General features: G+C 44.0%; 1 protein-coding gene across 1 annotated transcript; it reads left to right on the forward strand.

Annotated features, from left to right (window-relative positions):
* The first annotated feature begins 16 nt into the window (after positions 1 to 16).
* On the forward strand, positions 17 to 17175 carry TRIM27 (tripartite motif containing 27). Its single transcript, XM_082346927.1, has 8 exons — positions 17 to 775; positions 1983 to 2078; positions 3583 to 3813; positions 9513 to 9535; positions 12204 to 12319; positions 12439 to 12471; positions 14020 to 14046; positions 15580 to 17175. The coding sequence occupies exons 1-8, from the start codon at positions 356 to 358 to the stop codon at positions 16173 to 16175; spliced, it is 1542 nt and encodes a 513-aa protein (XP_082203053.1). The 5' UTR covers positions 17 to 355; the 3' UTR covers positions 16176 to 17175.
* The last annotated feature ends 7450 nt before the right edge of the window (positions 17176 to 24625 follow it).

Here is a 24625-nt window from a genome sequence, read left to right on the forward strand (position 1 = left end):
TGAGGTCTGCTGGGCTGCCGGGATCCGCTCGGACGCGGCCACGTTGTCCTGCGCTTTCTGAGCGCCTGGCTCTGCGAGTCCAACCGGCGGCGCCCGACCAGCTGCCCCCTCGCATAGCCGCTGGGCTAGGTGGGGTCGCAATATCCCCACGTTCCCTCAGCCGGGCGCAGCGGCGCCGGGTTCCAGCGCGCGGGCGCGTCTGGGATCAGGGCCGGGGAGGAGCCGCCCTCCGTCAGCCGGGCTCGCCTCCCGGCGCCGCCCAGAAGCAGCGAACGGGAGGGAGCGCGGTACAGCTGGGCTCCGCGCAGGGCTGGGCGCCGGGGCCCATGCCCGTGCGCCCCCGCGGGCCCGCGCCATGGCCTCCGGGAGCGTGGCCGAGTGCTTACAGCAGGAGACCACCTGCCCCGTGTGCCTGCAGTACTTTGTCGAGCCCATGATGCTCGACTGCGGCCACAACATCTGTTGCGCCTGCCTCGCCCGCTGCTGGGGCGCGGCGGAGACCAATGTGTCGTGCCCCCAGTGCCGGGAGACCTTCCCGCAGCGGCACATGCGGCCCAACCGGCACCTGGCCAACGTGACCCAGCTGGTGAAGCAGTTGCGCACCGAGCGGCCGTCGGGGCCCGGAGGCGAGATGGGCGTGTGCGAGAAACACCGCGAGCCCCTGAAGCTGTACTGCGAGGAGGACCAGATGCCCATCTGCGTGGTGTGCGACCGCTCCCGCGAGCACCGCGGCCACAGCGTGCTGCCGCTCGAGGAGGCGGTGGAGGGCTTCAAGGTGAGGGCCGGGCGTGCGGGGCGGGGAGGGGCCGGAGCGCGAGTCGGACAAAGGGAGGAGAGAGCCAAAGGGGCTTCCTTTTTTCCGCCTAGAAAATGGCTGAGCCGGACGTGTGGTTCACAGCCGTCATTTCCTCTCTGTCCGCTCCAGAGCCTCGGCACTCAGATTTGGGAGGAAAACCTGTAGCTGGTGAGGAAGCCAGAAGTCTCCCCACCCCCACTCTCATTTCCTTATGTGCCTCTATGTTTACCCGCTCACGGGCACATTATACATAAAGACGGCCCATGGAGACCCCTCTTGACGGTATAAAAGATATGCGTAAAACCACGTCCACAACGACAAGCTTCAGAGACGCTCGCACTCCTGTCGGCTCCTAGATGATCTGAAACAAAACATAGTCGGACGTTAACTGGCTGTATACACATCAAGCAGAGGCCCATCACCTCTCCATTCCCCAGCACTTCCCTGTGCTCCGTCCTCTTCTAGAAGCTCACGGAAAAGAACGAGCTCCTTACTACCTAAGTCATTTAACCACCGTGAGACTCATAGGAGATAACACAGTTATGAAGATTGAGTGAAATAAAATGATGTGTGGATCCCTTTGTGAACTCTTGAACCAACAGACTGGCACAGCTAAACAATAACGTGGAAACAAAGTATTAAATATAAAACAGTTGTAAGGCAACATTCAAGGAGTGCATGATCTGTGTGTTTGAGGACTGCAGGAATATGTACACAATTATGTACATGTTTAAATGTGAGTACATTCATGCAAAATTATTCACTTAACATTTATGGTGCTTTCCAAAATATTCTTTTACTCACACTGGTGATAACCCTCTAGTAGGTTGAGAAGGTGGTGTTTGCCCATGTCACACCAGAGGAAAATAAGAGAAGTTAACTCATTTTCTCAGTACGCGTCTGTGAAAGAGTGACAACTTAAAGCCTCCTAGTCCATTCACCTTTCCACTAAGCCATGCAGTATCCTTCCAAGGGCAGGTAGGTGACCCACCATTTAAGATACAAACTACCAAAGGAGAGGTCTGGTGACCCCTGTGCCCTGGTGATGGCAGTGTGGTCCAAGGATAGGCTCTAACCAGGAACTTGGCATCAGGAATGTGGGTTGCACGTGTGATAAGCAGAATAGCCATATTGATGCTATGGTCTGCCTAATCTTGAACTGCCCACCTGTTTTTGCTTTTCTTAGGAGCAAATCCAGAACCAGCTGGACCACCTAAAAAGAGTGAAAGACTTAAAGAAGAGGCGTCGGGCACAGGGGGAACAGGCACGAGCTGAGCTCTTGGTAAGGTTCTTTGGAATTCACAGGTAATATCAGTTCTGCCGGTCACTCTCTTTTTTTTGTAAGGCTGTTAAACTCCCCTTAACCTTGTGCAGTCAGGTCGCCCAGAACTTCTAGGTGTGGGTGGAACAACCTTATATGGCAGTTGGGAATTCACCTGGAGAACCAAGGGATTCCCACATTTTTGGGGGAAAGGATGGAATAGCTGAGTTTAGAACCCCTAGAGATCTGACCTATCAAAAGTGTCATCTGCTAGCTTTGTGCAGATCAAGGTTGATCCCTGACAAAGCTAATGCAGGTGAAATTCTTGGGCACAGTTAGCCTCCTTTTGTACCATTCTGCAGACAGTTGCTGACAGTGGCTTTCTGTAAGCCCGACTGTTGCTTCTTGCTGGAATGTTCCTTTTCTTGACAGTTCAGTTCTGAACTTTTCAGTTTGTTCCCTTCCCCTCGTCTCCCAAAGCCTTAGCAAGTGACTCATGTGCTAATTTGTGATAGGGATATTTGGGGGGGTTTGTTCTGGAAAAAAAAATAGAGACTTTTATAATATATACTTATATGTCTACCATCTAAGTGTTTAAGCATCTTTTGAACAATAAATAAAATATTACAAATTCCCATCCATTAGAGGTATTTGCATCTGAAAAGCAAACTCTTATTAGACTAGTAGTGCCTAGCACCATCTTGTGAGAAATTCTGTCGGTCCTGGCCAGGGTGTAGTAAAGAACTTTTGGACTGGGAACTTATTCCCGTGATGCCGTAAGATCCCACCACTTGTTCTGCTCACAAAATCCACTGAGACCTCAGCTCCCTTTGCTTGAAAATAGGTCTGATGGAAGGAGAATCTTCTAGTGAGCCTGAGTGGACTTAAATCATTTAAGCACACCACTGTGTCCTCTGTGGGGGGATTGTCAAAGGGCGGAAACAGCCCTTCTTTGAGAATCAGGGCACCTGGACATACTTCTGGGCTCTGTCAGTAGCCAATTGAATAGATGGAGAGAGTAATACAGCCTCTCTAGGCCTCAGTTTCCTCATCTGTGAAATAGGTAGATTGGACTAGACTTTTGGTTCTTCAGCGAGGTGAGTACTGCCCTCTCCTCCTCTCCAGTGGTATGTGGGTGTTTGGTTGGAGTGATTGGGGAGGGTTGGGCAAGGATGCTAAATGTCCTGCAATGCAAAGAACAGTCCCATGCAGGCAGAATTGTCCCCCCACCAGGGTGCCAATGGCATTCTCTTTGCAAAGCACTGAATTAGTTGAGCTTTAAGGACTCTTTCATTTCTAAGATTATATTGTATTGTTTATGCATTGAAAGACTTGTCCCACTCAGGAGAAGTATAAGCTCATGAAAAGGATTTATAAACAAGGTGCGTGTGCATCACTGTTGCACAGTAAATAGTATACCTGAATGAAATGATGAGGTCTTGGGGTGGATAGCCGGGGGAGAAATAGGAAGGGCTCTAGAAGTAGCCTTTCCTCTCTTCACTGCCCTTCCCTGTCATCCACACAGAGCCTGACCCAGATGGAGAGGGAGAAGATCGTTTGGGAGTTTGAGCAGCTGTATCATTCCTTGAAGGAGCATGAGTATCGCCTCCTGGCCCGTCTCGAGGAGCTAGACTTGGCCATCTACAACAGTATCAATGGTGCCATCACTCAGTTCTCTTGCAACATCTCCCACCTCAGCAACCTGATCGCCCAGCTGGAAGAGAAGCAGCAGCAGCCCACCAGGGAGCTCCTGCAGGTAAGGCTTAGCGCACCCTGCCAAGACAGCTCCTGCTAAAAGGTCTCCCTTCTCTCTTTGCCAAGCAGTATCCAGGACCCCCTACTGCCTTGCCAACTCTGTGGCAGTAGCAGGGACTTGCCAAGCTCTCTATTGGGCACGTTGGAGGGGAAATGTACAATAGAGGACCTGGTTGACACAGCTTGGGTCAGTCAGTTGCACTGTCTCATGGAAAGGGCAAAAGGGAGGCCTAATGCCCAGGCCTGTCCTGCACTGATAAGTAGCCTGATCACAGGCTCTCGACCTCTCTGGGCCTCAGTGACCTCATCTACTCATTATGTAATGAGGGGTTTGGCCCACATGCCATTTAAAGACCTTCCTCACTCCAGTTATCCTGTAATTTTAACATGTATGTGTGCATTACCACAGCCACAAAACAAAGAAACGCTTGAGCGGGAGTGGTCAGCCCAAGCAGTCTTGTGATTTAGTCTTGGTAATGCAGGTGATAAAACTGCAATACACCCAACCCAGGAAGACCACTGGAAATGAGCTGATGCCTGACTGTCATTTGTTCATTCAGTGCATATGAATTGTCTATTCTGGGTCAGGCACTAGTCTAGGCACCTGAATTAAGTGGTGAATAAGCTCTCCTGAAATTTAAATTCTACTGTTGAGATCATATGATAAAGAAGTGAGCAAACAAGTATCATTGGTGTTGATAAATGCCATTAAAAAGGGGCTGATAGGATAGGGTTAGGGTCAGCAAATTATGGCCCACCACCTGTTTTTGTATGTCCTGCAAGCTAAGTATGCTTTTTACAGTTTTGAATGGTTGGGAAAAAATCAGAAGGATGTTATTTCATGATATGTGAAATTAAATAAAATTTGAATTTCATTATCCATACTTTTTATTGGAACATAGCCACGCCCATTCACTTACGTATTGTCTGTTGCAGCAGAGTTGAAAAGTTGTGACAGAGACTGTATGGCCTTTTCCTTAGAAGAAGTTCACTGACTCCTGGCTTTAGATTAAAACGAGAAGTCTTAATCTTGAGCCTTAACTAACACCAATATTTAATTGCCAGGGAGAGAAGGAAGAGCTTGCAAAGGGAACAATTGACCAGAGAATGTGGCCAGGGAGGAAGAATGTTTCAGGAAGGAGGGAGTGGACAACAGAATCTAATGCAGTTGAGGTGAAATAATATAAGGGCTGAGATCCATTTGGTTTAAAAACATGGGCATCATTGATAATCTTGATAATAATCATTATCATCTCAATGATTTTCATCTCAGATAATCATTGATAATCTACCACAGTGGAATAATTTGGTCAGGAGCCGCATGAGGGAGAGTTGTGGTGACAGAGGGTGAATGGAAACTGGAAGAGTAAATGACTATTTCAAGAAGTAAGACTGTGAAGGAGATATTAAAAAAAATACTTGGAGATGAGGTAGGATTGTGGGGCTTTATGGGGAGGGGATGCTTAAAGAAACTAGCTAAACATATTTTAAAAGAAAATGTGGAAAGGAGCACCTATGTTGTAAGGATTCAGGTGAAGAAAATTACTGAAGCTATAAGGATGAACTAATCACTAATGTGCTGTTTCTGAGAAGGCAGAAGGGAAAGATAACTAAAGCATATGTGTGGGACTTAGTTTTGGAAGATCCTCTGTTGTATGGGAAGAAAGGACCGTGGGGGCAGGTAGATGCAGGCAGGTTGTGCACTTTGGTAGCTAAAACCAGTTGGCTTTTTTTTTTTTTAAGTAAATTTTATTTATTTATTTATTTATTTATTTTGGCTGCGTTGTGTCTTCATTGCTGCGCCTGGGCTTTCTCTAGTTGCAGCGAGCGGGGGCTACTCTTCGTTGCGGTGTGCGGGCTTCTCATTGTGGTGACTTCTCTTTGTTGCAGAGCACGGGCTCTAGGTACACGGCTTCAGTAGCTGTGGCTCGCGGGCTGTAGAGCGCAGGCTCAGTAGTTGTGGCTCGCGGGCTGTAGAGCGCAGGCTCAGTAGTTGTGGCGCACGGGCTTAGCTGCAGTTGCTCCGCGGCCTGTGGGATCTTCCCGGACCAGGGCTTGAACCCGAGTCCCCGCCTTTGGAAGGCGGATTAACCCCTGCGCCACCAGGGAAGTCCCCCGTTGGCTCTTATTCTCTTTTGAAGTTAGAAAGCAGGACCATCTGCTCCCATTGAGCAGGCGTTAGAGAAAATATGAGCTTTGAAGAATGTGGGAAAGTTCTGAAATTATTGTTTCAGAGTATGGGAAAGCCATCTGGTTTGTGAGATGTATTAGAATTACTTGGTCAGTGAACGTCAGTTTATACTGGGACTTGTCTGCCCAGTTGTGTGACCTTTTTCTTGTCCCTGCTTTTTCTGACTGTGACTGCTCTGGTGCCAGGCATACGGAGAGCAGGTAGTTGGGCTCATCCCAGGATTAGGGCTTTGCAAAATTTGAGGTTTTTGTTTTGTTGTTTTTTGGTTTTTTGTTTTCTGATTGTGATAAAATATACATAACCTAAATTCACCATTTTAATCATTTCAAAGTGTACAACTTAGTACATTTAGTAAACTCAGTGTTGTGCAACCATCACAGCTGTGTAATTCCAGAACACTTTCATTACCTCGAAAGGAGACCTCGTACCCATTAAACAGTCACTCTTCATTCCTTTCTACCCAGTGGCAACCACTAATTTGCTATGTATCTTTATGGGTTTGCCCATTTTTTTAAGGTAGAAGGTATTTGTGAGAATATTTTTGAACACATGGACCGTGAAATCAAAACTGGATGATAGGGACTTCCCTGGTGGCGCAGTGGTTAAGAATCCGCCTGCAGGGCACACGGGTTCGAGCCCTGGTCCGGGAAGATCCCACATGCCGTGGAGCAACTGCAACTAAACCCGTGCGCCACAACTACTGAGCCTGTGCTCTAGAGCCCGTGAGCCACAACTACTGAGCCCGCATGCCACAACTGCTGAAGCCTGTGCGCCTAGAGCCTGTGCTCCGCAGCAATGAGAAGCCCGCGCACCGCAATAAAGAGTAGACGCCACTTGCCAAAACTAGAGAAAGCCCACGTGCAGCAACGAAAACCCAACACAGCCAAAAATAAATAAATAAATATATTTATTTAAAAAACAAAACTGGATGATAAGGAAAAGTAGAGAAAAAAGAGGGGTTGTGGACTCTATGGGGAAGAGGGGTCATGGTAGTAGTCATTTGAAAAGTAAGCTGAATCTTACTTAATGGGGGAAAATTAGAGCATTCCCACTGAGGTCAGGAAGAGGGCAAGATGTTCACTATTGTCTACCTGTATTTAACATTGTACGTAGGTACACACACATACACACAGGAATATTAGGCAACTGTAAAAAAAGAAAAAGCAATATACCTATGAACTGATACAGAGTGGTTTCTATAATATATTGGTAAGTGAAAAAAATCAAAGTGCAAAATATAGAGTGTGCTACTTTTTGTGTAAGAAAGATGAGATAATTGGAAAATACATGTATCTGTTTATTTTTGCAAAGGAAAGACTGGAAGGATAAATCAGAAAATAATGGGAATGGGGAGAATGTGATGAGAGGAGATACGAGAAAGAGTGACAGACACTCTGTGGCCAAATTTCGGATATTTTGAGCACCAATATAAATAAGAACAGTGATGGATTATAACCCATTGAATAAAGTACGAATTGATGGGTCCATACTAATAATAAATAAGGGAAAATTCTTCCTTCCAGTAGAATGTTGACTAAGTAATGTAGAAGGAATTTTTAAAATTTATTTATTTATTTTTGGCTGCGTTGGGTCTTCGTTGTTGCACGTGGGCTCTCTCTAGTTGCTGCGAGCAGGGGCTACTCTTTGTTGCGGTGCGCGGGCTTCTAATTGCAGTGGCTTGTTACAGCACATGGGCTCTAGGCGCGTGGGCTTCGGTAGTTGTGGCAGTAGTTGCGGCGCACGGGCTTAGTTGCTCCGTGGCATGTGGGATCTTGTCAGACCAGGGATCGAACGGTGACCCCTGCATTGGGAAGCGGATCCTTAACCACTGCACCACCAGGGACGCGCTAGAAGGAATTTTGCAGGTAGAAAATGATCATTTCGCAACTATCATATTAAAAGTTAATTTAGACAATAATTATCGACAGATGCTAAATCTAAGGGGAGGGGGAGTTCGATAGGGACTGGCATATTAACATAATTTCAAAGTATCACTTTTAGATTACTTGTTAATTACAAAAGGAAAAATAGTAGCTATAAAATATCACCAATAAGGGACAAGTGAATATCATGTTTATTTAGAAGCAAACAGCGTACACTAGTTGAAGATGATACAGCTTGAGGACTTGCTTTTGCTCTTAGTGATGAAGGAGGCAAGGATCCTCTCATGTTTGAGGGCCAGCTTATCCTCTAGCCCTGGCCTTCAAACCTCTTTCTTTAGGGTTCTGTTTTCCTCAAGGTAACAGGACTCAGCTAACTTCTATATTCCAAAGGATTTCTCACACTTAAAAAATATTAGTTTCTGACATCCACCAATTTCTTTCACATATCTATCATATATCCCAGTTTGGGTTAGCAGAAGGAACCAGGAAACCATGTCAGTTTGCAATCTCTTCTGAATTTTTAAAAACTTGTTTGTAAGGGGCTTCCCTGGTGGCGCAGTGGTTAAGAATCCGCCTGCCAATGCAGGGGACACGCGTTCGAGCCCTGGTCTGGGAAGATCCCACATGCCGCGGAGCAACTAAGCCCGTGCGCCACAACTACCGAGCCCGCTCGCCTAGAGCCTGTGCTCCGCAACAGGAGAAGCCACCGCAATGAGAAGCCCGCGCACCACAACAAAGAGTAACCTCCACTCGCTGCAACTAAAGAAAGCCTGCGCGCAGCAAAGACCCAACACAGCCAAAAATAAATAATAAATAAATAAATGAAGTAAAAAAAAAAAAAAAAAGATAGTGCACTTTAGTTTAATCATGACGGCAATATCTGGGAAACCCAAATGGAGAGATATTCTACAAAATAATTAGCTAGTGTTAAGGCAATGTGTCAACAAAAGACAAGAGCCACTCCAGATTATAGACACATGTCATCATAAAAATGCAATGAACGATCCTGGAATACCTGAGTGGGGAGGGGAGTAGCTGTAAAGAATATTAATAAGACAGTTAAATTAGGTTATGGATTGTCGATTATACAAATGTATCAATATTCAGCTTCCTGAGTTTGATAACTGTACTATAGTTATAAAAGAAAATGTACTTGCTCTTAGGAGGTGCAGAATCATAAAGGGGTACAGGGATATAATATAAACAATGACCTCTCAAATGATCCTAAAGATAAATATGTCTGGGAAAAAGAGTATACAGGAGCTCTTTGTACTAGCAGCTTTTCTATGTATTTGAAATGATTTCACAGTAATAAGTCAAAGAAATCAAGCTAGACAGGCAGGCAGTTGTGGTCCAAGCGTGGGATGCTTGAGTCAGTAAATTTGAAATCTTGAGATCCTTGACCAGTGTGCAGGAGGAGAGCTCAGGAAGTGCTAGGATAGCAAATAGTGTGCATCCCAGTTTCCTCTGCCCGGTTTTTAGCTCCTGGACTGTGTGTTGTACTCCTTGTCTCCCTGGTTTCTCCCAAGAGAGCCACCCCATAGTTGGGTTTTCAGCAAACATCTGTGAGAGAAAATGGAAGTTAGGAATGATTTCTCATGCTTATCCTTTTCCTTTCTCTTATAGGACATTGGAGACACGTTGAACAGGTACAGTTTTCTCTCTCCCCCGTGCTAAATCAAGCCTGAAAAGATTTTCCCTTATACTTAGAAATTCTGGAAGGAGCCCAGAGCCTGAGGACATCTTACCAAATTGACACATGTCCTGCCTGTCCCTGAACCAAGTCACTAGTGTGCAAATAACTAGATGAAGTGCAGCTTTTCTCAATAAAACTCAGGAATTATTGACAAATTATGAGGGTAAGGGGTGGAGTAGGGGGTCCATTTGGGAGGGTGCTGGCGGTTTATGAGGACACTTCTATGGAGAGGGTAGAGACTTACAGGGACTTGGGCAAAGTGCAAGGGTATTTTATAGTTTTTGTTTCCTAAACATTTCAGAATCCTTTCCTTTTTGTTATCTCTTTCTCTCTGTGTCTCTGTTTCTGACTCTCTCTTTTTTCTGTAATGGGGAAAATATGGTCTAAGAAAAGTGAGACCAGCTCAGAGTTATATAATGAGTTACGAGTTACCTGGATTCTGGCTCTTGTTCTCATTATTTCTGTACTGTATCATCAGATGAAAAGTGAGGAAGAGCTACCTGGGAGTTGGGACATGACCGAGCAGGAGAAGCCCAGAATGTGCAAGAAGCCAAGATTAAATTATGTTTTCAGGGTTGGATGGCAAGGACAAATGGGATAGCCCTTGGGGGCATAATGTTTGGTGCCTACTGGGGCGGAGCCTGACTTTGAGGGAACTGAACTTTGAAGCTAATTAAAACCCTGAAGGGTGAAAACCCTCCAGAGGAAATGCAGCTTGATTACGGGGTGGGGGTGGCACATAGATGGGGTAGGATGGCTGGGAGGGCTATGTGGACAGAACTGTTGATAGAACTGAGCTTTTTGAGAGCTGCTGAGATGGGATGGTGATGAGCTGGAACTTGTACTAGTCCCTGCCAAGTGACCCCAACAAATACTCCCTTCACTTTTACTGCTACTTTTACTTTTTGGTACCAGTCTAGCTCTGCACTAACAGGGAGATAGATCCTTTAGATTCTAGCATTTGGGGACGTTAAGGTTTGGGTTTGGCTCTCTGAGTTAGGAAACCCAAAATTTCATTGGCTTAAGGCTTAAACATAATTTTAAAATTTTGTCACCATTAAAAAATGTGCAAGTAGGTAGCCCAGGGCTGGTCTGGTGGTTCCAGTGATCATCAGACTCTGAGGTTTCTTTCCATCTACCCTTCTGCCATCTGTAAGATACAGTCCTCATTCTTACAGTCCAAGATAGTTCCTAGAATGCTAACCAGTAGGAAGAAGATAAGTCACATCACATACCTTTTTATTTTATTTTATTATTTTATTTTATTTTTTTTTTTTAAAGACAGATTTTTTTTTTTTTTTTTTTTTTTAGCTACTTTATTGATTGATTGATTGATTGATTGATTGATTGGCTGTGTTGGGTCTTCGGTTCGTGCGAGGGCTTTCTCTAGTTGCGGCAAGCGGGGGCCACTCTTCATCGCGGTGCGGGGACCGCTCTTCATCGCTGTGCGCAGGCCTTTCACTATCGCGGCCCCTCCCGTTGCGGGGCACAGGCTCCAGACGCGCAGGCTCAGTAGTTGTGGCTCACGGGCCCAGCTGCTCCGTGGCATGTGGGATCTTCCCAGACCAGGGCTCGAACCCGTGTCCCCTGCATTAGCAGGCAGATTCTCAACCACTGCGCCAACAGGGAAGCCCCTTATTTTATTTTTTTATATAACCAGAAACCTTTTTTAAAAAAAAATAAATTTATTTATTTATTTTTGGCTGCATTGGGTCTTTGTTGCTGCGCGCGGGCTTTCTCTAGTTACGGCGAGCAGGGGCTACTCTTCGTTGCGGTGCACGGGCTTCTCATTGCGGTGGCTTCTCTTGTTGTGGAGCACGGGCTCTAGGCACGCGGGCTTCAGTAGTTGTGGCTCGCGGGCTCTAGAGCGCAGGCTCAGTAGTTGTGGCGCATGGGCTTAGTTGCTCCGTGGCATGTGGGATCTTCCCGGACCAGGACTCGAACCCGTGTCCCCTAGCATTGGCAGGCGGATTCTTAACTGCTGAGCCGCCAGGGAAGCCCCACATTCCTTTTTAAGCAGACTTCTCAAATTACCACAAGATACTTCTTACCTCTCATTGGCCAGAACTCAGTCACAAGGTCAAATTTAGACCAGTCAGGCATGAACCCAGTAAAATTTGGAAGATGGGAGAAGGCATATTGGGTGGGCAACTAGCAGCCAGTCTTTGCCATAGACCCCTTGAGGGGGGTGGTGGGTAACTGGGTATTGTCCAGAGAGTACCTGTCTGTCTGAAGATGTCATTCTCGCCATATTTGGGAACCTGAGGATTATGGGTCATTGCCCACCACAAATATCAAGGACTTTATCATGTAATCTAGTGCTTTCTGGCAAGGTCAGGCTTATATTCAGTTTAATTCAGTAAATCTTTGAGGACATGCCATGTGAAAAGCCAGGAGCTAGTACTGTGGGGGAATAAGAAGGTGAATAAGATGTCTCTCCTATTCTGGTCCAGAGGATCATAGTCTAGAAGGAGAATAGGAAAAAGGCTAGAGTGGCTGCTTTTAAAGACTGTCCACCTGTGTTGGCCAGTTTAGCCCAGGTTTGTCCTGGACCCTGAAAGGTTGTGGAGTTGGGGGAGGGATTCACTTGTTTTTTTGTTGTTTTTTTTTTTTAAACTTAGGGCTGAAAGAATCAGGATCCCTGAACCCTGGATCACACCTCCAGATCTGCAAGAGAAAATCCACATTTTTGCCCAGAAGTGTCTGTTCTTGACTGAGAGTCTAAAGCAGTTCACAGGTAATGTGAGAAGAGGGATCCATGAGGGTTTATGCTCTCAATAACTATATTGCCTGAGAGGATGTATTTTCCAGCCAGATAATGGGATGCAAGCTAAACATCTTCTTTTCTCCCCTTAGAAAAAATGCAGTCAGATATGGAGAAAATCCAAGGTAAATTTATCTACTTAATGGGCTTTTGACATTGAAGTTTCCTGGGAAGATGAACATCTGCACTAAAGTGTGGGAAAATGGGAATGCGCGATACCCACTGGCCGGCCTCCCCTGATATTTTACATCTTCCTTTTTGCTTTGTTAATTTTTTCAATTAATAGCCTCTTGTTTCAATTTGAAGCCTTTTAACTATATGCACTCATTTCTTAATCTACATTAACGGGGGAGAAAAATATGCAATCCAATAATTAATCCAGAATTAGTTTGGTTATTTAAAATTATTTTTAATTGAGAAAGAGAATCAACAGAAACTATCCTAGCTACATTTCATTTGAGCTAGTATTTGTAGTTATAATTTATAGAGTTTCTGCTGCGTGTGGGCACTGGTGCTGACCAGGACAGGAGGAATCAAGCAGCACTGATTGAGGCAGCACCTCGAGGGAAATGGTTAGGAACAGGGATTCAGGAGTCCGGCTGCCTGGGTCCTGGGCCCAGCTCTGCCACTTGGTAAGGATTCTACACTATAATTTCCTCATCTGTAAAATGAGGAGGATAGTAGCTCTTACCTCACAAGGTTGTAAGGATTAAGTTAAATTAGTTACCATTTCTAAAGCCTTTTAGAATGGAGCCTGACATGTAATGAACCCTACATTTATGTTTATTAAATAAAATGTTCAAGGTATTTAAGGGATGCTCTTCCTAATACAAAATTTTCTGCTCATGATCACATATGAGCATATAGCACATATGGCTGTATACTAAATGCTAAAATTCTAGGCAGCCTGGTAGAATCTGAAATCCTTATATGTAGGTAATCCCTTTTCTCATTTAGTACAAATTACAAATCCCCATAATTCTGATAATTTCCTGTATTTGCTAAAACTTTATTTGCATTGTATCTTTTCAGATACATACTTTTTTCACATCTAGCAATGTAGACTTAGGGAATGCTCACAAGCAAAACAGGGAGAAACTCCACTTAATACCAGAAGCTCAGGCATGACGTTCCTTGATGTGACTCTCATTTATTTTTCCTACTCTTCTCCTGCCACTTAAAAGGCTCACTGAGAACGTATCTGTGAAAATGCTTTTTCAACTGTAAATGCATTTTACTGCAAATGGTCTTGTTTGCTCCAGCTTGGTAGTGGATGTCACTTGAACCACTCATCCCCTAGAACAGGTTGCTTATGAAAGCCAAGAGTTATGTATGATGCGGACTTAGAACCTCCATCTCCCCCTGCAGAGCCAGCTGGCCCACTGGAGGGTGGAATCCTTAATCTTGGCTCAGTTTGGCCCCATATGCTACCAATCTCGGGCGTGTGGTTATCCTTCTGCCCAAAGTTTCCAATCCCTCTTCCCTTTGAGCTCTAGGCTGGAAGATGGAGTCATACACTGTATGAAGAAATCAGTGCATGACTGACAACAGGGGTTCTGGGGTGTCTAATGGAAACCATTGCTTTATGATGACTAACCAAAGCTCCGTCTCTTAGGTGTTTCCTGGAAATATTCAGATGACTTCTGTAACTTCTTTTCTCTTTTGTTTTTTAGAATTGAGAGAGGCCCAGTTATACTCAGGTGGGTGATAGGAGACAAAACCATTTGGAAAAAGGAGTAAAAATCCTTATCAACGTAACTACTATTGTGAATGATTTTGGAAAGTGCCTAAATTAGGATCCTTTAGGTTACATGTATGAAAAATGATAATAATCACAAAAATACATCAGTTGTTTCTATGTGTTTATAATATCTTTGCCTCCTAAAATGCCTCAGAGCTGAAACCATGGACCTTTGAATAGGAGGAAATCAAACTCAGATGCTATGAAGGATTATAGAGGTGAAACTACAGTTTCCAAAAAGTAGAGCACTGCCACTGCTGGTACACTGGTATGCTGCTCTACCCACTTAGCCTTGGGCATTGTGTGGTTTACAAAAGGCAGTCATCCTTCCAAAACAACTGAGCTCACCTCTTATTCTGAGTGCTAGGGACAGTCTAAGAGGAATCTGCTGTCATCCCTTCTCTGTGCCTCAGAGCAAGTGTTGAAACTCTCCCTCTCCTTGACCATCACCTTCACCTCAGGTTCAGAGACACTGGGAAAATCTGTGACCCCATAGGTACTCAGAACTGAGGTTTGTACTTTCCACAGTCACAGGACCGACTTCTGTTTCATGAGATTCTCCTCATGAACAGAGGGACTCTACATACAATGGGTCTTCTTTCATTGATATCCCCTGGCTGTAATCCATATTTAATTCTTTCAACAAGTATTAATTGAATACTTAGCTTATGTCTTACATTTCCTAATGTTGCGCAGGATACTGTAGAGGGAACAAAAGAGCATAAGACACTGACCTATCCTTGGAGTTAAATGTCTGGTTGGAGGTATGAGGTATACCCATGACATGAGGGAAAAAATGGACAACTGTTGTGAACAGATATTTGAACCAAAAACCAAGCCTCTGGGGTTCTTGGTCACCTCCACCAGTTGCCTGTCATCAGCCTTTTGTGGGAATCAGTCAACCTAGCTGAGCTTTGGTTCAGAGAGAGAATGTTTGGGAATCTTCCTCCTGAACCAGGTATGAAGAGCAAATGAGAGAATATATGCCAGTGATTTTAAAACAGGAAACCACCACATGATTGTAAGATGCATGTGGGACTAGTGTCTTTATCTGACGTAATGTGAACATTCATATGTTTCGCAGCAGATCTGTTGATATTTGGTTGTAGAGTGCTATACCACACCCTGTCTTATCTAAATTCTGTATTCTGTGAAACTTCTGGTCCCCAAGACTTAGATTAAGGGATTGGACATACATGTAAGAAAACCTCAAATTCAGCTTAATAATGGATATTGTGGTTTAAGATGTGAAAAAGCAAATGGAGGTAAAAATTTCAGTACTTTCAATATATCCTAGCTAAAAGAAGTAACTGGCTAATCCAAGCAGTAATTTTTGGAATGTCAATTTCAGGATGTAATTGAGTGTAAGATGAATGTACCTTTGTTGGAGGGCTCTTATTCTCTTCTTAGGGGGTAGGAGAAAAGCTGTGTGTTCAGAGTGGGCTTTCCTGGCGCTCGGCTGACCTTCCTCTGCCCTTCTGTTCCTCTGCAGTGGATGTGACTCTGGATCCAGACACGGCCTACCCCAGCCTGATCCTCTCTGATAACCTGAGGCAAGTGCGGTACAGTTACCTCCAGCAGGACCTGCCTGACAACCCTGAGCGGTTCAATCTGTTTCCCTGTGTCTTGGGCTCTCCATGCTTCATCGCTGGGAGACATTATTGGGAGGTAGAGGTGGGAGATAAAGCCAAGTGGACCATAGGTGTCTGTGAAGACTCAGTGTGCAGAAAAGGCGGAGTAACCTCGGCCCCCCAGAATGGATTCTGGGCAGTGTCCTTGTGGTATGGGAAAGAGTACTGGGCTCTTACCTCCCCAATGACTGCCCTCCCCCTGCGGACCCCTCTCCAACGGGTGGGGATTTTCTTGGACTATGATGCTGGCGAGGTCTCCTTCTACAACGTGACAGAGAGGTGTCACACCTTTACTTTCTCTCATGCTACCTTCTGTGGGCCTGTCCGGCCCTACTTCAGTCTGAGTTACTCGGGAGGGAAGAGTGCAGCTCCTCTGATCATCTGCCCCATGAGTGGGATCGATGGGTTTTCTGGCCATGTTGGGAATCATGGTCATTCCATGGAGACCTCCCCTTGAGGAGGTGAACTCAGGCCAAAAGGGCCATTGACCATACTCCTACCCCAGGCATAAGGCATCCTGTGGCCTTGACACTTCCTGCCCATCACAGCTGGATGTCCGTACCACTTTCCGAGCCCTGCAGTGCAAGACAGGATGTCCATGTTCTCTGCCATCCCCTCCCTTCCCACGAAAATTGTGAGATGTAATGAGAAGTATTAAGATTGCCCAGAAATAAAAACCACATGTCCACCTCCAGTGTTCCACACTTCTTGGTCTTACACATTACTGGAGGGGATAAAGAATATGGATAATCTTGGGTTCGGAGAGCCATTCAAGATGTTTAACACCTTGGCTCAGCCCCACATAGTGATCATGGGTATTTGCTGTCATTTCTGAACTAGGGCTTCTTTCTAAGAACCTAGAGCTGGACTAGAAAGTCCTGTCAGCATGGCTCCCTTTGTCCCAGTTTTTCCTCCTGGGAATAGTACCTCTACCCCTGATTCCCAATTGGCCGTAGTTTTCTTAACTCCATTAAAGAGGTCTATATGTGTTTTGATTAGTTACTGTTGTTTTACAATAATGGTGGGAAATGGTCCCACCTCCGTTATGAGATAATGTTCTAATCAATGTGCTCTTTTCTGTCTTTTTGAGGGCTTTGTCAGCTCCCTTCATTCTAAGGAAAGTGTATCCTGGTGCTGGATGCACGTCATCCAGGATAATTTTCTGCCCACCACCATCCATTGTTCCTACGTCCCTTCCCACTCACACTTGTGGACTGATGGTCAGTCACACACTATCCCTGGAAGGATTCCGGGCAGTGTGCCAGGGATTTACCTTTCTAATATGTGTACCATCAAGGGGCCCTTCCATCCCCACGGCCATTGGATCATGAGGTGTTCTGAGGTCAGAAGGCCAAGGCAGATCACTTTGAGAAAGCTCCCACAGTGGCTCTTAGTCCTGCTTCTCTTTGGGTACATGCGCCTCTGTTTGAAAATAAAGTGAGTATGGATGTTGTTTACACTGTTGTTGTCTTCTGGGTCTTGGTAGGACTGGGTTCATATGGGTCCAGAATCCCATTCTGGCCAATATTTTACTTCCAACTGGATGATAAAAACAGTACCATGTTACTACTTTCTAATGGTGCTGGGAAAGTAGTGTTGGACATCCACAGCCTACAGCTTTGTTAATCCTGTCACTTCACTGGGAAAGTGTTCTTTCAAGTCCTTTTTTATAACAGTGGGGTAATGCAGCAATGCTTGGTGTAGATCAGAGAGCCCAGAACTTGCTTCCCAACTCAGAAGCAGCAGCCTAAGCCCTTGGGGGCATGGAGGTCACCACGTGCTAAGGAGGAAAGATAGGCTGAGAGAACAGCTCCTTTCCAGGGTATTTGGATCTTTCCTGCTTCTGGACATGGCCTCAGAAGACAAGATTTTGTGGTCTTACTTAGTCCTGTACCCAGCATTGTGGTTCATGGCTGAAGATCATGAATTGGTGGTATGTCCTAATTCATTCATTTATTCATCAGGTTTTAAGAGAAATAACCAGGAGGTAAAGAGAGGGGCTTCCATGAGGCTAGGTTAGCTTTTGCTGAATACTCTCAATAGATATAAATACATATGATAACATATATTATGTATGTATATAAAATACTACACAGATACAGAGCAGTGCTTAGCACATAATATGAAGTGCTTTATGCACCAGGGCTTATTTAATGCCCATAACAACCCTGCAAAATGGGTACTATTGCCTTTATTTTACACAAGGAAACTGAAGCACAAGGAGGGTAGTAATTTATCCAAGGTGCACAGCTAGGAAGCAGCAGGGCCAGAATTCATACTGAGGTGGAACACATGACCATATACATCACATCCTACCTCACAATATCTATGGATTATGCTTTTCCACATGGGAAGGCGGAGCAGGGACTGAAGGCTTGGAGTGCCAGTCTGTTGTCCTGGGACTTTAACAATAACTCTGTCTACTCTAGACTCAGGATCTGCGACTGGAAAAGTAGGTGAAGAGACCCAGTCAGAATTGCATTCCAGTTTCACTTAATGTAGTACATTGGGGCAGGGAGGAAAAATAGAGCCCACAAAGAGGGCACTTTGCTTGTACCAGTCCAAGAAAATGTGCCCCTAGGATATACTCCCTGGTCCTTGCTGCTGGACTGATGGAGCTGTCTCCAGGCTAACTTAAAGGGTCTCACATTGGGTCTGCTTTATCTCCAGTAGACCCAGTGCTTTAGGAGCAGCGTCTTGAATTTTTATTAACAGCAGCACCTGGAGCAGTGATAAGCAGCCTTGTTGGATTCAGCAAAGCTACTTCCAGTCTGAACTGGGATCTACTACAATAGTGAATCTTAACAATGCTGAGTGAAAAAAAAAGTCTTAAAAAACTATACCTTACGATACCCTTTTTATAATATGGATAAAAGGACTGTGGTTACCAATGGGGTGTGTGGGAGGATAGGATAGAGGAGGATGTGTGTGGACGTGTTTCGTACTGTTTATCATCTGATTCTTTTGGGTGGTGGGTTTTGAGTTATTAAAAACAATTTTTTTTTAACCTGCCATTTTGAATGAAGTTAAATGAACCTTGTAAATGATTCTAAATTTACTCATTCTGCAGAAAGGTAAGCATTTGAATTCGTTGAGTCACAATATGGACCCCTTTAGGCAAACATGAGCCCAGTAGCATTCTTTGGCTCCTCTCTGGTTCTTTCCTCAGAAAATTTGAAGTTGTTAATTACACATTAGGCCTTCAACACCTCATTCTTTTGTTCTTTTGCGGCCCCGGGAAAACTGTGTTTGTCTTCAGCTGCTCTAGTTTTTTCTGATACTGACCCAGCAGGTACAGAAGAGCATCTTCCCCAGGAGCAGACAAGGCCTAGAAGGGACAGGTTCAGAGAATGAAAGGGAACTGGGCATGGCCCCTGCCATCCAGGATATGCAGTTGAGAAGATGAGAGAATACACATGACAATTAAAGGCAACACTTAAAAGCACTAAGAAATTAAGAGCAAAGCTAGCATATAGTAAATAGATCCATTTGTTAATACCTTCATTTATCTGTGATCCTGACCGAAGTATGGATGGAAATCACACATCTCTCAGCAAAATAAAAAACAAAACTTGAAAGCTTAGTGTACCAATGGTGGGTGGATTGCTTCTTCACAAATGCGAGACAATGATTCTTTGATTCAAATAAACAATTAACCAGTGCTAATTGTGCCCCGGCTGAACTTGACTATTGAGAATACAAGAGAACATGACCCTGTCCTTGGAAAAGTTACTAAAGTCAATTAAGAGGAGAAAAAATAACATGAAAAAGTGGAGATCGACAAAAGACCATTTGCGGATAAGTAAAACATTGTGTGCTGTAGGAGACCTCGTTGTGGACCACGGTAGTCAGAAGAAGCTGAACACTTAGGTCTACATTTCTTCTTCAGTGCGCTTTTTTTTGAGGCTGAGAGGCTGGTACCTAGTAACTTTGTCCTGCAATAACTTTTGACTTGATCATGTAATTAAATCACTACACTCCTGAACCTCCTTTAACCCAGTAATTTCTTTTTTTTTTTTTTTTGACAATCCATTTGTTTAATTTTTTAAAACATCTTTATTGGAGTATAAGTGCTTTACAATGGTGTGTTAGTTTCTGCTGTATAACAAAGTGAATCAGCTATGTGTATACATATATCCGCATATCCCCTCCCTCTTGCGTCTCTCTCCCACCCTCCCTATCCCACCCCTCTAGGTCACAAAGCACCGAGCTGATCTCCCTGTGCTATGTGGCTGCTTCCCACTAGCTATCTATTTTACATTTGGTAGTGTATATATGTCCATGCCACCCTCTCACTTCGTCCCAGCTTACCCTTTCCCCTCCCCGTGTCCTCCAGTCCATTCTCTACGTCTGCGTCTTTATTCCTGTCCTGCCCCTAGGTTCTTCAGAACCATTTTTTTGTTTTTTTTTCAGATTCCATACATATGTGTTAGCATATGGTATTTGTTTTTCTGACTCACTTCACGCTGTATGACAGACTCTAGGTCCATCCACCTCACTACAAATAACTCAATTTCGTTTCTTTTTATGGCTGAGTAATATTCCATTTTATGGCTGAGTAATTTCTATGTGAGGTCTTTGTGAAGAATAATGAGAACGCTCAATCAAACCAGTGTAGATTATTCTAGGGGAACTGACTTTGCTAGGGTATTAATAAAGTAGCTTAGATTTCATATTGTGCAAACAATACGTGAAAATGACAGTATTGCCCCAGGTACATTTCCACATAAAACAGTCAAGAGATTCATTTCAAGGTTGGAAATTAAAGGTCGTTTTTTGGGACTTCCCTGGTTGCGCAGTGGTTAAGAATCCGTCTGCTAATACAGCGATACACGGGTTTGAGCCCCAGCTTGGGAAGATCCCACATGCCCACCACACGTACTGAGCCTGCACTCTAGATAGAGCCCATGAGCTACAACTATTCAGCCTGCATGCTGCGACTACTGAAGCCGGAGTGCTTAGAGCCCGTGCTCCGCAACAAGAAGAAACACCGCAATAAGAAGTCGGCGCACCGCCAAGAAGAGTAGTCCCCCGCACGCAGCAACAACCCAGTGCAGCCAAAAATAAATAAATAAAAATAAATAAACGGCACCTACCAAAATTTAAAAAATAATTTTTATAAACTGGATAAACTTTGATCTAGTGATTCCACTAATAGAAATAATTATGGATATTTGAAAATATTTATGCAAGGATGTTCTTTAGCGTATGTCTCATCAAAATGAAAAAAAAAAATCCTATGTTCAACAATATCCATTCGATATGGGATAATTGCAGTACTTTGCAATTTAAAAAATTATAAATTTTTAAGAAGTTACAGTCGCCTCGTCGGGAATCACTTCTGGGACAATTATAGCTTATGAAAGAAAATAGAGCAAATCTCAAATCTTGAGGGGAGGGAAATTAGGAAACTATTTTCCCCTATAGTTCTCACTCTCCATTTTCTCTATCAAAAATAGCATATGAAACCAAGGGAGTCTAGAAATCTCAGGTTCTACCGAAATTAAAACTATTTCTCTTTATGCAGAAAACAGAACTAACCTTTGCCATACATAAAGAAAAAGGAAAACCTTTGTGTATCAATAAATACAAAAGGTAACCTATCGGGACAAAATCTACTTAAAATTCCCAAATCTATGTTTCTACTGTCTGAACTTCACAGCCCAAACACAGCAGTTGAAACAAGTGAGTCAAATATACTTGTTGAGTTCCTACCATGTAGGCCAGGCACGGTCCTGGGCAGGCACTGGGCCTGCAAAGGTTATTTTCGCAGTTTCCCTGACCCCTAAGGACTCTCAATCCAGTTGGAGGAATGATTTCATATTTTTTAGTCTCAGGATTTCATTAAAATATGTGACCTTCCAGACTCAGAGCTCAGATTACTTTGCACAAAGCTGAGACAGGAGATGTGGCACGTCCCTCATTTCCCCCCCGCTATCCCCCTTAAAAATCGCCATTTTATCCACGACCTGGCAATGGACGCCATGGAGACTTTCACTCCGGAATATCTGTGAGTGACCAGGAAGGTCAGGAAGCAAGCGTGTCGCTCCCAGAGTTTCTCTGGACCTGGGACAGGTCAATCCCTTGGGGTAGAAACTGGCCTTGTCAAGTCTACACCGGCGGGAGCTGTCGCGCCCTACAAGGATTTTCTCGGGCTATTCCTCGGCTGTCACTTTCGGAGACCAAAACAAACACTTCTCGAGTGGCAAGGCAGATCTGGGGACGAAAAGGAACCTAATAGAGAAGATAAAATGGTTCATGCCATAGAATCGGGGTCTTTTGCTACATTTTTGGTGATGTTCCTCACTGTCTTCAAAAGAAAGCAAGCCTAGGCGAGGCTAACTACGCTCAAGATTTTGGTAAAGATTAGAGGCTGGAAAACCCACCAAGCGACCTGAGCTAAATGATGTTCTTTTTTCCCTTCCCTCCCGAAATATGAGCGGTCTTCCTTTTCAGGCCACAGGTGGCCTTTTATTCTCGGACCGTTACCCGGCGACCCGGACGTAAACCTCTCTCCGGAGTATACGTCACAGAGACGCTGCTCTTTGTGTCTATTTCAATAGAAAATCTCGCTCCTTTCGCAGGGTGTCAGGATGGCCGAGTGGTCTAAGGCGCCAGACTCAAGCGAAGCTTCTCTAAGTTGGGGATTCTGGTCTCCGTATGGAGGCGTGGGTTCGAATCCCACTTCTGACACACCGTTTTTTCCCTTCCCCTAATTTCCAAAACAAAAGTATTGATAAGCGCAATATGCATAAGCAATTTATCAACTCACTGTATTAAAAACTGACTTTTAAAAATTTCTCACAGGGACTGTTAACACCAAAAATATTGAAAGCTGAAGCATCGCGATATTTTTTGGAAGCCACGATATTTTGGAGCGAAAACGCTTAATAAAGACAGGAGAGTACTGCAAGTGTTGGTTTTTCTGAGGCATCGCGAGATAATCTAGAAACAGCGAGTTTTGGGAACCCAGATAGTTCCGTTCGCTTTGGTGCTGGAGGAGAAAGGGGGCGATGGTCCGGTACCCTGCCTGCTTATCTATCCGGCTCATCCACTTTGTTGCAGACCCAGGCCCTGCCCTGAATACTTCCTGTAGCACTTTCCTACCAACCCCACTCCCCTCTGGCTCATGGCAGTGCTGTCTGCAAAGAAATCTTATATAGATCCTCCGGTCTCTTCTCCATTTTCTAAAGTCATGTACTAGTTCTCAAACATTTCCTTTGTAAATTATGCACATTCACACTCACGTTGGCATCTGATAATTATTTTGTTTCCTCAGTCAAAACTGAGTGCCGTTGTAACTCCTGAATTAAATGTGGAAGTTATACTTTCCTCCTCCAAATCTAACCACCATCAGTATTTTACTATATTTCTTACACTCCTGTTTTCTCTGCATTCGTGTATATATATTCATAAATATTTTGTTCGTTTTTACAGAAATGCAGTCATACGAAACATACCATTCTCTTACACACTATTTCGCTTAATAGATCTTGAGCTCTTTCCATGTGAACACTTAATCTTTTTCCTTACAAAGGAAATGTTGCAAATCATTCCACAGGATAGGTAGATCCTATTTCATTTATCTACTTTTTTTTTTTCTGAACATTCACTGTATTTATAATTACCATTCTTTCAACAAATATTTAATGAGTGCTTATTATGTACCAGGGGATGCAACCCTGGTGCTGTGGCAGTAGAATAGAATAGGGTAGGATAGGATAGAATTAAATTTAAATTTAATTTTAAAAACAGTAAAATAAGTTTATACTCTGTGTTGCTTATATTCCAGTCAAATGACTGATTCTGCCTCAGGAACACGACATTCCAAGATTCCCTTATCTCTCAGGAGAAGACTATACACATTCCGGATCTTGAGACAAAGTATTTAATGCCAGCTATTGAAGATTCATATATACTGACCCTGTATTTCGCTGTCATTATGACCACTCATGACTACTCATTTGATCTTTGCTTTTTATCCTAATAGTCAAAATGCAAGAGACTAGGCAGGTGAAAAGAAAACCTGGTTTATTTGACAATTAAATTCTCCAGAGACATTCATCAGAGACAGATCCGATTGTTTGATTTGAGAGGTCACATTCTGAGCTCAGATGGCTGGAACCAAATGGTTTCAAGTACTACCAAACATGCTCAGCTCCCTGCAGTTCTTAAATTAACTGTGGTTAACTGAAATATGAAATGAAATATAAAAGCTTACGGAGGGGAAATCGATTCTCACAAGACTTCTATTATTTTTATTAAACACATAACTGTACAGGGCATACTATATCATATACATGTATATCCACTGCCTAATAAAATCATTTTCAGAGGAGCAGACAAGTGTATCTATGAATACTCTGGAAGAATGTGTATTTTCTTTGGAGAACTGGGTGAATTGAAAAAAGTCAGGAAGATAGTTGAAGTGAAGAGATAGCAGCTGTTTCTCTTGGAGAGTTCTAGAAGAAAAAAAGAAGCAAGGATGCTATCATAAATGACTTTTCATATGACTGTGATATTGGATTTTTAAAAGGTTAATTTTAGTTTAAAAAAACCACACAATTACAGAATTTTAACAAAACTACTTTTTAAGAGGAAATTTCCCGTTTCACTTGCAAGTGCCTCTTGGAATTATTGAGAAGATACTCCACCACTTCATTCATCCTCTTCTTTGCCCTCCCCATGGGAAGAGAAAACTGAGTAAGAGTCAATAAGGGTTTTTACCTTCTTTGACCCACATTTCTCTTTTGGGTGGCATTAATGTTCAGCTGTCCTTCTGTGGTCTCCCTTAGCCCTTTGCTTTGGTGGTTTCTAGGGGTACCTGTGTCTTCATGAGCTGCCGGGTGAGTGTGTCTACTGGGTTCCAGGTGTAGTTCCAGTGTGTCTACTGGGTTCCAGGTGGGT

This window comes from Balaenoptera borealis (genome assembly GCF_965194805.1).
Source record: "Balaenoptera borealis genome assembly, chromosome: 12".
Taxonomy (NCBI): Eukaryota; Metazoa; Chordata; class Mammalia; order Artiodactyla; family Balaenopteridae; genus Balaenoptera; species Balaenoptera borealis.

What these genes read in the sequence shown, in the direction of transcription:
- TRIM27 (XM_082346927.1), top strand. Translation starts at nt 356, where the DNA reads ATGGCCTCCGGGAGCGTGGCCGAGTGCTTACAGCAGGAGACCACCTGC. An exon ending in CCACCAGGGAGCTCCTGCAG is followed by an intron (nt 3,814 to 9,512) that starts GTAAGGCTTAGC and finishes TTTCTCTTATAG; the next exon opens with GACATTGGAGACACGTTGAA. An exon ending in AGATATGGAGAAAATCCAAG is followed by an intron (nt 12,472 to 14,019) that starts GTAAATTTATCT and finishes TTTGTTTTTTAG; the next exon opens with AATTGAGAGAGGCCCAGTTA.